The sequence below is a fragment of the Diplotaxodon limnothrissa genome, linkage group LG20 (assembly GCF_057381915.1).
Source record: "Diplotaxodon limnothrissa isolate DT_005_m linkage group LG20, D_limnothrissa_male_GT1.1, whole genome shotgun sequence".
NCBI lineage: Eukaryota > Metazoa > Chordata > Actinopteri > Cichliformes > Cichlidae > Diplotaxodon > Diplotaxodon limnothrissa.
This window is the reverse complement of record NC_140615.1, coordinates 29,810,905-29,825,487: the sequence shown is the minus strand read 5'-3', so window position 1 is coordinate 29,825,487 and position 14,583 is coordinate 29,810,905. Positions and strand designations below refer to the sequence as shown.

At 40.1% G+C, this 14,583-nt stretch overlaps 1 protein-coding gene across 1 annotated transcript in view; it reads left to right on the top strand.

Moving 5' to 3' along the window:
- Window positions 1-14,583, top strand: part of plch2a (phospholipase C, eta 2a) — a 67,120-nt gene that overhangs the window by 27,603 nt on the left and 24,934 nt on the right. The window contains 3 exon segments of the mRNA XM_085345580.1: window positions 7,905-8,108; window positions 8,740-8,860; window positions 13,329-13,500. Coding sequence (XP_085201706.1) covers window positions 7,905-8,108; window positions 8,740-8,860; window positions 13,329-13,500 — 497 coding nt within the window.

The following is a 14,583-nucleotide window of genomic DNA, read 5'->3' as shown; positions in this document are numbered from 1 at the left end:
AATTATTGTTTGTGCTGCCACGGTTTCTGAAATATTAAGTTATATTTTTGGCTGATGACGTCACCATCCCCCCAGACTCTTCCAAATCGGACCAAAATGGTCTCCTTTTGTAGTGCTACGTTTGTGCAGATTTGTGCAAGTAAAATTAGCGTTTGTGCTGCTACGGTTCCTTGAGATATTAAACTTTATTTTATAGGTCACTCTCAAAGGTCATCATCCCTCAAGACTGCCTCGAAAAGGACCAAAATGGTCTACTTTTTTAGTGCTACGTTTGTGCTGATTTGTGCAGGTAAAATTATCATTTGTGCTGCCACGGTTTCTGAGATGTGCTGTTATGGTATGAAAATGTTTTTTTCAAATGACTTTTCGCTTTGTATGTTCATTTGTTCAATAAATTTCTGTTAAAATAAACTTTTCTTAATGTATTTAATCAGCTAAATTTGTAGAATGTAGTTTTTTTTTTTTTTTTTTTTTTACTTCAATTTCTTTACTTCAATCACTTTTCATTCCTAAAACTATGATGCAAATGCTTGAGGATTTATTGTTTTTAGAGTGGATTAAAAAAACCCTATATTTGGCAGAAAAAAGTATTATTTGGCATGACTATTTCTGAAGGATTCTTACAACAGCGTGTTAAATCTGATTTCTGAACAAGGTAAGCTTACATTTAAAGGTTTTAGTTACGGAGTTAATACATGATATGGCTGGATCAAAGTGATTTTTTTTCAATGTTAAACATTTTCAAAAATACAGCAATTACAAATGTGCAAATCCAAGAAAACTTTTAAAAAAGAAATTATGTTTCTAAAGCACTTTAAAAACATCTGGTACACTGGACCTAAGTGCTGTACAGTACATGTTAATGGGTTAAACACTCAGACTCAAGTCAATAAAACTCACAAATTAAATAGCTCCATCTTAAAAACAAGAATTCGACAAAATATGAAAGTGTAGATTCGTGGAGAACTTGGGGGAGGGGTTTCTCCTTGCTTAATATATAGGTCAGAAGTCATCTTTTGCTCCATCCTAAACATAGTGTGGGGTTTTTTTGTGGTTTTTTTAAAATTTATTTAGATGGTTCGAAAGCCATCTGTAGACAAGGTTTCCATTTTTCCAATTCTTTGCAATTCAAAAGAGGCCATAGTCCAAAATGGCAAAATAGCCACTCCAGCTGCCCCAGTCTGGAAAGAGCTGAGTCAGCAGCTAGAAAACAAGATGTCAGCAAAGGCCCTGTACACTTTTGTGAAGCTAAATAGACACATCTGGTCAGCTTTGGAAATCACTGATCAGGAAAGTAATCTGGAAAGTAATAGTGAAGGAGAGTTAGATTCACGTTGCATTTCTCCTGGACAAGAAAACTGTCAAGCTTTTGAACTTGAAGTACCTTTTGAGGACTGGGTTAAATTTATTCCTGAAAAGGTTAAATACAATGACAAGTTTTCTCCTTCTCAAAAAAGGGAATACACAATTTTGAAGCCTGGCACTTGGACTCATATCATCAATGACCTTGTATGGAAGAAAATCTAAAATACATGTACACTTGTGTTCCGAAGAGCAAAGGTCCATCCAGCTGTCACCAATAATTATCTGGACATTAGAGGCAACTGTAAGGAGTGTCATGGCCAGTTAGAAATGTCATGTGACAGACAGCCAGCAATTAATAGTCCAATGGTTTCATGAGAAATACAGATCTCTCCCTGCACACTGGCCACTCCAAGCGGTTCATGTCTGGAAACCTGCGTGAACAGATCGCTAAAGAGCTGTGTGAGGGCAGAATGGAACCAGCTGTATGGAGTTCAGCGAAGGCAGCAGATTTGATGGCTGTTGGAGATCCTGAGCCAAGCCACCTTCCAAATTTGGCCACTCTGCGAAAGGTCAAACAAGAGAGAAAAGACTTGGAATTAGGAGATAAGGACCCCATTGCATCTCTGCAATTATTAAAATATAGTGTTCCTCACAGTGGTAGCATCCGAGATATTGGACTGGACAGGTTTTTCTGTAACTACTAGAGTCAAACTCAGATCCATGTGTACAAGACATTGTCAAAAAAATCTCCCCCAACTGTGTGTTTTGATGCAACCGGTTTAGTTGTGAAAAAACTGCTGAGACCAAATGGCAAATCTGGCCTTATCTTCCTTTATCAAGGTATCCTGACAGAAAACAATTGCCCCGGTGTCCCAGTGGTGCAAATGCTATCAGAGAAACATGATGTTTTTTTGGGGTTTTTTTGGGGTTTTTTGCCTGTCCCGTTTGGCTCTTTTGCCATCAGAATTGTTGTCTAAAGGCAAAGAAAGATGCCCAACGGATTTACTTTACCAAATTGACCATCCCAGCCTTGCCGTAATGGTCCATTTGATTCACCTTTTATTGTTTGTTTTATTTTCACTTACTGAATACGGGACAGACTTGACTGGGGGAAAGAAGGGGAGAAAGAAAGAGGGAAAGAGAAACAGCTGAGAAGAGGGACGGGGGAGAAGGGCAAAAAACAAAAACCAACAGAATGAGCAGAAAAAAAAAAGAAATAAAAAATGCATATATCGATCACCTGGATCACCTGCTGAGAAAGAAAAAAGGAAACATGAAGAGAAACATGATGTTAATGCCATCGCAAACTGGTTGACAGAATGGATTCATGTAGGTGTACCTGTACCAAAGGAAGCTGTGAGTGACTTTCGTCTGGCAATTCTGGGAGCTCTGGTCAAGGTTTTCACTCCTCATCCTGATCTGAAGTCCTACCTTAATGAATGCTTTCATGTCCTTCTTGGAACCCAGTCTGCCAAACTCCTCCCTTGTTTTATCAGGGTTGATGTTGCGCCCTGAAAGCCCAAATTGCTCAAGACTCCATCATCATTCCAGATGAACAGACCGAGGAAAGTGAGAGAGTGGATTCGGTGGATGAGATCCAGACTGACCTACGACAATGGGTAACAGAAATATGTGAGGAGAGCAGGTCACTTGCTGCAGCAAACGGAGATAGAGATAATATTCACTTTCTCCTTGAGATTATTCCTCATATAATAAGAGTGGCAAGTTACTTGCCACTCTGGACAGGAATAATGGTCCCTCTCTTCCAAAGCACCAGCATCACAGCAAGGTCAGCCACTGTTGAAGCTGAGTTCAAAAAGATAAAACATGGCCTTTTCAGACATGAAAACTTGCCTGTTCGAGTCGATCGCTTTATTGCTCGTCATCTTTCCTTCATCAAGGGAAATATGCGGATTTGTTCTGCAAAAGAAAAGACCAAAGATGAGGCAACAGTGGGATCACTGGAAGTCACAGATGCCAATTCTGGATCCATGACAACTCACAGTGCAGAAGACAAAATAAAAAATGGATGCTCACCTGTTTGTGGGATCTGATGCTGCCACAAACATTCCTCCAGCTGATGAAGATGCAGCTGAGAACTGGAGGGGCCTAGCTGTTCCACCCAAAAAAAGGAAGAGGACTTCCTACCTCTCTCCATGTACCGAATGGCTCCATGCAGATGAATCTTTTTGGGCCAAAAGAGTGAAGGTGGGATTATTAAAAAATGGAAACCTTCATCAGCCTATTAGATTAGAGGAATCAACAATCTCTGTGCTCAGTACCTGTGCATTTGATGCATTTTTTTCAGTGCTTATGTTGTGCCTTCTGTGACAGCTCCACATTTTAAAATGCTGTTCTGAAAGACAGTGAAAACCCAGTCTTGCAGCTGGTGAAAGCCATTGCCACAGATGGTGTGACCCATCAAACATACAGGAGGGCAGAGCTGCTTAGTGCAATGTTCGAAGCTGACCAGTTGAGGTCTGGTGCGATCCAAATCGATGCTCAGTGCAATATCTCCGCTGTAATTACTAAGACAGTGAGGAACATATTAAGTGTTTATTTTACAAAACGCTGCTCTTCACAGCACTGCTACCTCAGCAAAGGAATGACAAGGGAAGTGCCATTTGTTTCTCCTGCCATCTCTGTCCTCAAAGAGTCTGCTATAGTTCATCTTGGCACTGCTGTGGAAGCAGGAGCGTGGCCTACCTGAGTCTACCTGCCTCAGGCCACTCTCCAATCCATCTCTGTGTCCATCAGAATTCAAAACAGAAGACAGCACCACAGCAAATGAGCTCTGTGCAGGGACAGTTACTCACAGTTATACTGTTATACACAGTATAATGAGTGTTGCCTGCATTTTTCTGTTTTATTTGGTTCATTACAGTTGCATGTGTTCAATATGGCTAGTGTGTGTGTTATCTGTAAGTTCAGTTTTGCATATAAAGTTAAAGTTCAAAAGTAAAAATCTTTTAACGCTCTTTTCTTTGTCAGTCTGATGTATATTTGCTTTTACACACCCATTCATCTTCACCTGTAGCCTCTTGAAAGTAACCGTTCCATTTTTCTGTCAATAATTTTTCTGTATTTCTTTTGTGTTGACCTCATGGCTTAGGTCAGGGGTCAGCATTCTTTTCAGTTCAGTTTTTTCCCTGCTGCTACAAAACATGTCTAGAGCCTAAAAAAAAGAAAGCGCTTATAAATATCTAGAAAATTAGTTGTTGTATCGTGAAAGCTAGGGCTGTGCGATATGACCAAAATCTCATCGTTCCGATAACGTTTTAACCGATGCATGAAACGATAAATTTTTAGACATAAGTTGTTTTCTTTGTGAGTATTTATTACACGGCGTGCTGCAGGGAAAAGCCTGTTCTAACGTTTGAGTCTAAGGTTTATTTTTTAGCATCTGGCGGCTCTTTTTTACTTCTCATCCGTAAATAATCTGCTCTTTCACGTGATTCAGTTTATTTTGAAAAGTCTCAACAGGATCTTGAGCTTTATTGTGAAAGGTTTATGTGGAATATAAACAAGCGGACATGCGATGGTTTTACCGTCGTTGTTGCTAACAACAACGCATAAAAACAGGCGCTTGTCCGTCCGTAGTGTGGTTATATTAAATATAAGAGAAAGAGAGAACTTTAAGAAATTAATACAGTGACCATCAAAACGATGAAAAAATATTGCCGTAAAGAGTTTATTTTGCGACACCACGAAACAAACGATAGCGTAAAATGAAACGATAGACGTTTTTATATCGTCATCCGATATATATGGTTATATCGAACAGCCCTAGTGAAAGCTATGGAAATGTAAATGAAAATGTTTATCTTTAGATTTTAGAAGAAAATGAGTCATCTAACCTTTACAACGGGAAAAGTATTTGTTAAAATGAAGCCAGCTAAGTGAGTCCTTTCCATAAAAATTGAAAATTAGGAAAGATGGGAAACCAACCTGAGATTTACAGTAAATAGTTTTGAAGCTAAGAAACATTAAATCACTTTTAAAAGCCTTGTACATTCTGTGAATAGTCAATGCAGATATTTCATAAAAAACAAACTGCTAACAGAACCCTTTCTTGTTGTCTTTATAATAAAACAGAACTTACTTGGTCTTAGTGGAGGGGCCAGAGAGCCACATGTGGCTTTAGAGCCGCAGGTTGAAGATCCCTGGCCGAGGTGCTGTGGAATATTCAATTTTCTACATGTAGGTGACAACCTATGAAACCAAGCACTTAATTTTTTCTGAGACAGCTACAATAATAATAATGAACATATATAATTCAAAATAGAATCATAGAGACAAACTGGGTACGTGAAAAAATAATAATTTAGGTATACATGAATCACTTCACATGTAACTCACAGTTTTCCACAGAAAAAAATAAAAACTTTAGCCTACCATGTGTACGTTTCTGCACTGGTAACAAAAGAAATATCAACCTTTCCACTGACTAAATTGGTTTACTAAAAAAAATAATAATAAAACTTAATATGCAGCAAGCCTAAAAGAAGTGGACAGTCTTCTATAAAAGTGGTCCACTCCACAGCTGCTGAAACTCACTGCCACAGACACTGTTGTTAAACAGCATAGGCTGTAAGAATTAAAATCGTTATATCTCAGAAACCGTAGCAGCACAAACACTAATTTTACCTGCACAAATCTACACAAACGTAGCACTAACCACTCCGCCTATTTGCCTTTATGTTTCAAGTGGGTGGGGGGGGTCAGCTTCACTCTGCTCACTTTCTGGCTGATGATCACTTTTTGACACAACACCTGGAGCTAAGGGGGCAAAACAATCGCATGAGTGCTGCTGTTTGACTGAGGAACAATAAAGTAGTCGTGGTAAGCCAAGATGACACTTCATGATAAACAATATATACGCTGTGTTTTTTCCTGAATAGTTTCGTCACGTTTACTGTCTAAGGACAGCGCTAGCAAGCACTCTCTGCTTATGACCAAAAAATAAAAAAAAAACTAAACAGAAACAGCCCATTGGTGTTGGTGGAAAAATGCACCATGTCGACCAATCAAAAATGATATGGTAATATTACATTTGGTTGTTTAGGAAGAGGGGGAAGTTTAGGAGTGACCGCGAGAGAGAGAGAGAGAGTTTTGAAATGTGAGAGATTTGTGACGTTTAGCGTGTTTGGAGTGTGTAGTTAATGTGTTGTCTTGTGTAGTTAGTGTGTAGTGCTGTGGATAGTTTTGTGTTGTGTGTCAGAACAATGAGGTGACTGCTGAATGAAAACAGGATGAGTGATACACCTGCTGCTGTCAGACCTGCAGGTATCAGGCTGTGATGTTCTCCTTTATAGTGGACAGGAATATTTGGAGTGGCACAAATAATTTGTGTGGCATCTTATTGAATGCAGAACAGCTGATTGTTATGTAAATAGTTTGAAATGGTTATTTAAAAAAATCAAGGTAAAAGGTAAATGGCTGCAAATAACTTTGTTTGCAAAACCTGTGCATAGGATTTTAAAATTGACAATTTATATTTACATTTAAAGTTATGAAATATGATTCATTAAACATGTTTGTGGTTGTTACAGTAAAAAATATAACTTTTTCTTCTCGGATGTTATGTTTTTTGTCTGATTTTAGATCAATTGTGTTAATACAGTATGTCAAAATGAAAACATAACTGCAAATTCAGACACGTGAGGTTGTGCTGAAAAGAATGTTACCAAACAAGGCAAAGTAAATAGTTTTTAATGTGAAATGTAGAGGAAACATCAAAAGTAGTTAAAAATGGCCAATTAAACTAAAGTAACAAAATAGTTTCTTTTCAAGTAATTAATTACTTTTAGAATCTTGTAACTCAGTTACTTTTTTTGAAGAAGTAACTAGTAACTATAATGAATTACTTTTTAAACGTAACTTGCCCAACACTGGTTTTAGGAAATGCTTCTGAAATTTGATTTTGGTCATTTTGCCATTTTGCCCAATCATGTGTCAGCTAAAGGTCTACATCAGCAAAACACCAGCTGATCTCCAAGAAGCATAAAGTTAAAGATGAAACACTAAGAAGCAGCAAGCATGGGCGAACAATAGAAGTGATTTTTTGCAATAGAAATATTTAGTTTAAAACTTTAGTGTAAAACCATATTTTTTTTATCATCATAGTAATATGAAGGAAATGCCCCAATGTTTTGCTAATATATTGTAAAACTACACGCAGTATAATCCAGCTATGTCAGCATCTTTTGTCTAATACTGAAAAGTATTTTTGTTCTCTTAATGTTGTGATTTTTTTCACTTTTGTTCTCATTTTCTTTTAAATAAAGGAACGAAAGTTTTATAATATTTATCTGTATTATATGTCTTGATAAAATATTGCATTTACTAATTTCTATATTTTATGTTTTAATTAAGCATTGTGAATGACATATAGAATCTGAGTCTTTAAAGTTAACATATTTCCATGTTTCCAAACTCAGAGCTATACCTGTTCAGAACATACTACTACATTAAAGTACTAAGATTTAACAACTTCCAATATAGTTGAACCTACACTTCAGACTAGACCTGAGACCAAATGATTGGATAAATGGTTAGACGAACCCTGTAGGAAAATTCTTTGTCCAACTTCGTTCCAGGTTTTACAAATTATATGCGCAGCCCAGCAGGGGACATCTTCAACCCAGATCACTACAGCGTGAACCAGGACATGACCCAGCCCCTGTGCAACTACTTCATCGCCTCATCACACAACACTTACCTGATGGGTGATCAGTTAATGTCACAGTCCAGGGTGGATATGTATGCCTGGGTGCTGCAGTCTGGCTGTCGCTGTGTGGAAGGTTAGCATGGACTCATACATACACTCACAGTACACAGGTACAACTTAAATAGTGTCATACTCTTAAAGGCAGGCAGTGGTCCCAATTTTTGCATTGCCTTGTTTGTTTAATTCAACAGTTTACAGAATCTGACTCAGACAACACTGTAACACCAATAATGTAACAAGCTGTGTTCTTAATTTAGCCTGAGTATTGCACTGTCTTGACCTTTACGGCTGGGGCATTGTGTTGACACACCCCTCAAAGCTCCAGACCAGCAAACTACCAAAACTAATGCTTTTATTGGAGTGGTTACACTTGCTGTGTATTACGTGTCAGAGACTTTGGGTTTTTGTAGTATTTTTTTATTTTTTAGTTAGTCATTAGTCATCTGGGTCAGCTCTGTTAATAAAAGGTTACTGATACAGTCTTCTTAGTTATATAAGATTATATTAGTGTGTAGTGTAAACTCACATTCAGGGTGCTGTGTGTGAACTTGCCTGCAGGCTTCACTTATCTTAGTTTTGTCATATAAACGAATAAATGGTAATTAGGGAACACGTTGTCTTTTAAACTCTATCCCATCATTGTCTTGCTTTTGTAAGTTTTGCACATTTCAGTGCCAGCTTTGTCTCTTCTTTGCTGTCCACAGTTGATTGTTGGGACGGTCAGGACGGTGAGCCCATTGTCCATCATGGCTACACCCTAACCTCCAAGATCCTCTTCAGAGATGTCATTGAGACAATCAACAAGTACGCCTTTGTCAAGAATGAGTATGTTTGCTCTCATTCATGCTTCCATAGTTATCCTTTTTAACTGACTTGCACTGACGACCGGGTTGTGCCAGTGAAAAAATTGCCAAATCTTCTCTGCTAATGCCAAACACCTTCTGCTGCTATTGACTCTTGTTTTGAGAGTCTGGTACCTCAGGTTCTGATTATCTGGAGACTGTTTGGTACCTTATTAGCAGCACCTGTTAGCATGGACCCTGCTAAAGCAGTCAGATGGTGCATGTCATGTTCAATTGATCTGGATAGGGCCTGTGCTATACAGCAACTTCAAACTGGTGTTCTGCAAAACCAACTTGCAACATGATGTGGAGCGACCCCTATTACCATCTCCACATTGAAGGCTAAGTTCCATACAATGATGGATTTCAAAGACAGACCATGAAGTTGGCAACGCAAGAGGACGACAGCACAAAAAGAGTTTCCTCATCAGTACTCGTGCTCTCTACCCTGACAATCTGGAACAGACTGCACAAAGCCTTTTCAGTCCGATAGAGAGGCCTGCCATGACTGCCCTTCTCCATCGGGGCCTGATTGCACTGGTGCTGGCAATGTGTACATTTGAACCTGGAGATGTGGAGGAACCTTATGCTCAGCAATGAGTCCAGATTCTGGCTATGGCAGTTGGACTGTAGAGTTAAGTAGAAGACGTGGAGACTGCTATGCTGATTGCTGCACTGATAGTGTAACAGCTTTTGCAACATAAAAACAAAGCCACACCTCTTGGCATGTAACACCCCCACCCATTAAGAACCAAACTTGGGGTTTGGTGACATATGTAAATAGCACGGCAGAGTGTGCTTCAAAGTTTTCCGAACCTTTTTTGTGACGAGAACATAGTTCTGAATAATCAGTGACCAACGCATAGGACGCTGGTTGTGATTATATATCCTAGAGAGGAAAACCAAAGGGTGGTGATCTGTGAACTCTGACTTGACTCTATATAAACTTCAAAATGTTGCAACGCCCACAACAAAGCAAGTGTCTCCTTTTAAATGGTAGAATACCTGAGCTGATGTTCATCAAACTTGCGAGAGAAGTAACTCGCAGGATGGTCAATGCCCTGGGTATCCTCCTGGAGAAGCACTTCTCCTGCCCCAACTGCGCTGGCATCTATTTCCAGTTTGAATGGTAAAGAGAAGTTAGGAGTAGACAAGACAGGAGTGCAACAAAGTAGGCCTTTAAGGCTTTCAAAAGCTTGTTGGCAACCCTCAGATCAAACAAAAGGCTCTGAGGGACTGATTAAGTCAGTGAGAGGGGCAACAACAGAGGAAAGATTTTTACAAAATCGCCAGTAATATCCTGTTATCCCAACGAAACAGCGCAGTTCCCTCCTAGTGGTTGGTTGGGGAACTCCTTAATTGCAGAGACTTTGGCATCTGCAGGGCACACATTTTGTAGACCAACCTGCTGGCCAAGGTAGAGGACACTGCCTCTAGCTAAGTTGCACTTGGCAAGGTTCAAAGCGAGGGATGCATTTTCTAGGCTAGTGAAGACTTCTTTCAACGTAGCCGTGGGGGTTGCCCAGTCACTACTATACACAACTATATCATCTAGGTATGCTCTACAATTGGGGATGTTTCCCAAAACTTTGTTGACCAGTCTCTGAAAGGTTGCAGGAGCATTACAAAAGGCATAACTGTGTACTGCAGGAAGTGGTCAGGAGTTACAAAAGCTGGAGGAGTTTACCTTTCGAAAGTCAGTGCAGAATCTTGGAGTTCCATCTGACTTTGTGTCTAAGAGACATGGTGAACTCCAAGAGCTGGAGCTTGGCACTGCAAAGCCATTCTGAAGAATATACTCAACTTCCTGTTTTATGATTTCCCTCTTTGCTGGGCTAACCCAATAAGCGCGCTGTTTGATTGGTGTAGGTTTAGTCAGCAACGCGTTTTATAACAGTGGTTTGAGATGGGACGTCATTGAACAGAGATGGGAATCCCAACATGAGTGTTATGATATCATTGCTCTGTTCATCAGGAAGGTGGGACAGGTATTGTGATAGTGTTGACAATATCAGGGAATTGCCTAGTCGAGCACTTTGAGGCTCAGCACCCCGTAACACCAACCCTTCTTCATCTTGCGTAGCGTCCACCTTGGAAACAGAAGCCATTGGGAATGTAGCCACTTGTTCTTGGGCCACCTTTTTGTGAAGGTTCACAAGAGCTGTACAGCTTCATCATGTTGACGTGACACATTCTAGTAGGACGTCTAGGTTTGGGGTCTGAATAATGTCGTTGGTCTTGCTGAGGTTTTTCTCTACAACATAAGGACCAGACAATTTAACAGAACGAGCTGAGCCAGGATAAGGCAGGAGAAGGAGCACTTTGTCACCTGGCTGGAATAAACGGTCGACTGCCCTCTGCTCAAAGTGTCTCTTCATCTTTGCTTGTGAAGCGGCTAGTGCATTCCTTGTTAGGTTAAAGAGGGCTTATTCCCTGTCATTTAGTGTTCTGACATACTCCAGAAGGCTCTTGGTGTTGTCAACCGGATTAGCCAGCCTCTCTTTAAAAACCTTTAAAGGACCCCTCATCTTACGCCCAAACCCCAGTTCACCAGGACTTTGGTGCCTAGAGAAGCGCTATGTTAATGCAATCCATTATTATTATCATTATTCAAAGTCTAATGAAACCTCTCTGGTGCCCCCTGACTCTCAGGATGGTAAGGACTAGAGGTTATGTGTTCGATGCCTAATGTTTCAAGGGCTTGGTCGAATACTCTCAACTTAAAGTTGGTGCCTTGGTCTGTTTGCACAACCATTGGTGAGATTCTTTTCAACATTTGGTCTGCCAGAGGTTTGGCAACAATCTGAGCTGTAATCCTCTGTAGTGGGATTGCCTCAGAAACCTAGTTGAAACACACATAACCGTCAACAGAAACTGGTTTCCAGTTTTAGATTTAGGTAAAGGCCCCACACAGTCAACAGTCACTTTTTGAAATGGCTCCTCTACTACTGGGATAGGACAAAGGGGAGCTGGAGGAATTATTTCAGTTGGCTTGGCAGTTATTTGGCATACATGGCAGTATTGAACAACATCCGATTTCAGTCCTGGCCGGAAAAAATGTTTCAAATGGAGATATGGAGATGAGACTCTGCAAACAGTGGCCCATATTTCCACAGTCCGGGACCAAATGTTACTCTCCAAGATGACAATGTTTGGCTCCGCAGAGCGGGGTTTATTAGACACTACCTTCAGAGTTTGGAAGTGGAGAGGATGGAATGGCCTGCCTCCAGTTCTGCTAATACATAACAGAACCATACTGGCTAACTCACAACAAATGCTGGTTGAATAAAGTGATGCCATCCCATGGCAGTGGGTGACCCAGCTGGTGACCAGTATGAGGAGAAACTGCCAGGCTCTTATGGTTGTCTATGGTTCTTCCACATGCTACCAATATGTTTTGTTTCTTCAGACTTCAGTCATCCAATCCAGGAAACGACACCAAACAAGTCAATAGCAGAAGAAGCTGTCTGGCACTGATGGAGAAGATTTGGCAAGTTTTTCATGGGCGCAACCCACATACTCAACTTTGCTGCTCAACCCACCCACTGCTAAATCCACTTTCCTTGCAAATGTAGCACCAATGAAGGGGAAATAAACAGGCTTTCCAGTGGTGTAAGGTTTATTGCCAACAAGAACTGTTATAACTAAGAAACACAAATTGTGAAATCAAGAAACAATGTGAAATCACATTGTTGTCCAGAATGTTTTTTGCTTTACTCTCAGTATTGAACTATAATGTATTAGACTTCCAGTTTATCTCCTATCAATTAGCATACAGACTTCTGCTGTTAAAATTGATGAATAATTTGTTGTACATTTTTGTGGTGTGATTACTGTTCATCACTGTAGTAGCACCAGTTGTTGCTGATGTTGAAGAAATTCTTCTCTGGGCCTGTATCCTCCCATAAAGAATGTTATGGTCCATGTATAAAAATGTTCTCAGTTCCTCCACCAGGCCCAGAGTGGCTTTCTGCTGCAGTGTGACCGTAGTGATCTCCTCTGTCAACTCTGTGGCTTTTTAATACCATCACCTTACTGCGCTCTTGTAGTGTTACCCTGGAAACCTGCCAGCTAGTTTGCCAACTAGTATCCTGCTTACAAAATATTGCAAGGACTAATAATTTAAACTAAGTAGTGTTAAAATGGGGTTGGTATTAGTCCACCAGCTGTAATCCAAAATTAAACCTCAGTAACACAACAAATACTCCAAACCAGATACAGAGAGTAGTGTAAACAAAAACAAACAGGCATCGTCAAACAGTGAACAACACTGTTACACAGCCATGTATGTGCCAATGCTTTGCCATTACTGTAATTTACAGTATTCTTCCACCTGTACTGACGGTAAAATCAAGAAAACTCAAAGTGTGAAAAGTGTGAAATAATTAAGCTGTGCTGTAACAACCAGCTGACACAGCCCTCTTTCTCCAACCTGTGTGATTGTCTGCTAGCTACCCAGTGATCCTGTCTATAGAGAACCACTGCAGTGTTCCCCAGCAAAAGAAGATGGCTCAGTACCTGATTGAGATCCTGGGGGACAAGCTGGATGTCTCCAACATCAAAGCTGATGAATCTGGGCAGCTGCCATCCCCAGAAGCACTCAGGGGCAAGATCCTTGTGAAGGTAAAATCCCAATATGGATGTTTGAAAGTGACAGATTTTCTTTGGTGTGAGGAAGCAGTCCTCCGGCAATTATCTCATCTTACTGCTTTTATTATCCAGAGTCTGAAACTCACAGAGTAACTTCAAAGGTATATGATATAATGGGGTGATCAAAGTAGTGAGACAGAAGCAGAGAGTGACATATGAAGCCAATAGAAAGAAAACAAAAATCACTTTGGACTATGTGTGTGTGTGTGTGTGTGTGTGTGTGTGTGTGTGTGTGTGTGTGTGTGTGTGTGTGTGTGAACACTAGATGGTAGCTGGATTATTATCTGGGTGTTTTTGTTATTGTACAAAAATATCTTAAGTGCAGACTCTGCAGATAACTGGTTGCAGGTGCACTTCTGGGTCATGAGCTACATTCAGATCTCTGAAAGCTCTGAGGGATGAAATGTTGATAGAGATGTGTTTCCCTCATTTATTATCAGATTAAATGTAATTTATGACAGCTGAGATGGATTGCGGCGCCCTTACAACCCTTAATAGAGTAGATACACAGAAACTGCAGTAGCCTTCAGAGCCAGCTTTTTCTTCAGCAGTGGAGTCTTGTGTGATGCATACAGGCCATACTTATTGTTTTCTTTGAGACAAATGTACCTGCTGATTCCAGGTCTTTCTGTAGCTGTCCACAAGTGCTCCTCTGATTATTCACTCCTCTGTCTGAATCTTGCAGGGGGCATGTGGTCGTGGCGGGTTTATAGTGAAATTATGTTTTTTCCTCTTCTTCTGGATTATTGCCCCAACAGTTTTCACTGGAACCTGGAACAGTTTAGAAATTATTATCAGTATGTTTTGCAAAAATAAGGTTGTAAAGATCTTGAGAGAACTCACTGGTTTTACCCATCATGAGATGTTTCTTGTTAGACACCTGGTTAATGAGCCCCTTTAGAAATAGTTCAATACTTATTTCATATATACACCAAAACAAAACAGTATACAGTATATACTGCATGCTTTGATCTGGAGCATGTATCAGAGGGAGCGGCAGGAACAGGTTGTGACCATGGTGTGATGGTTTGCAGAGCTGATGTCTGTTCGTTTCTC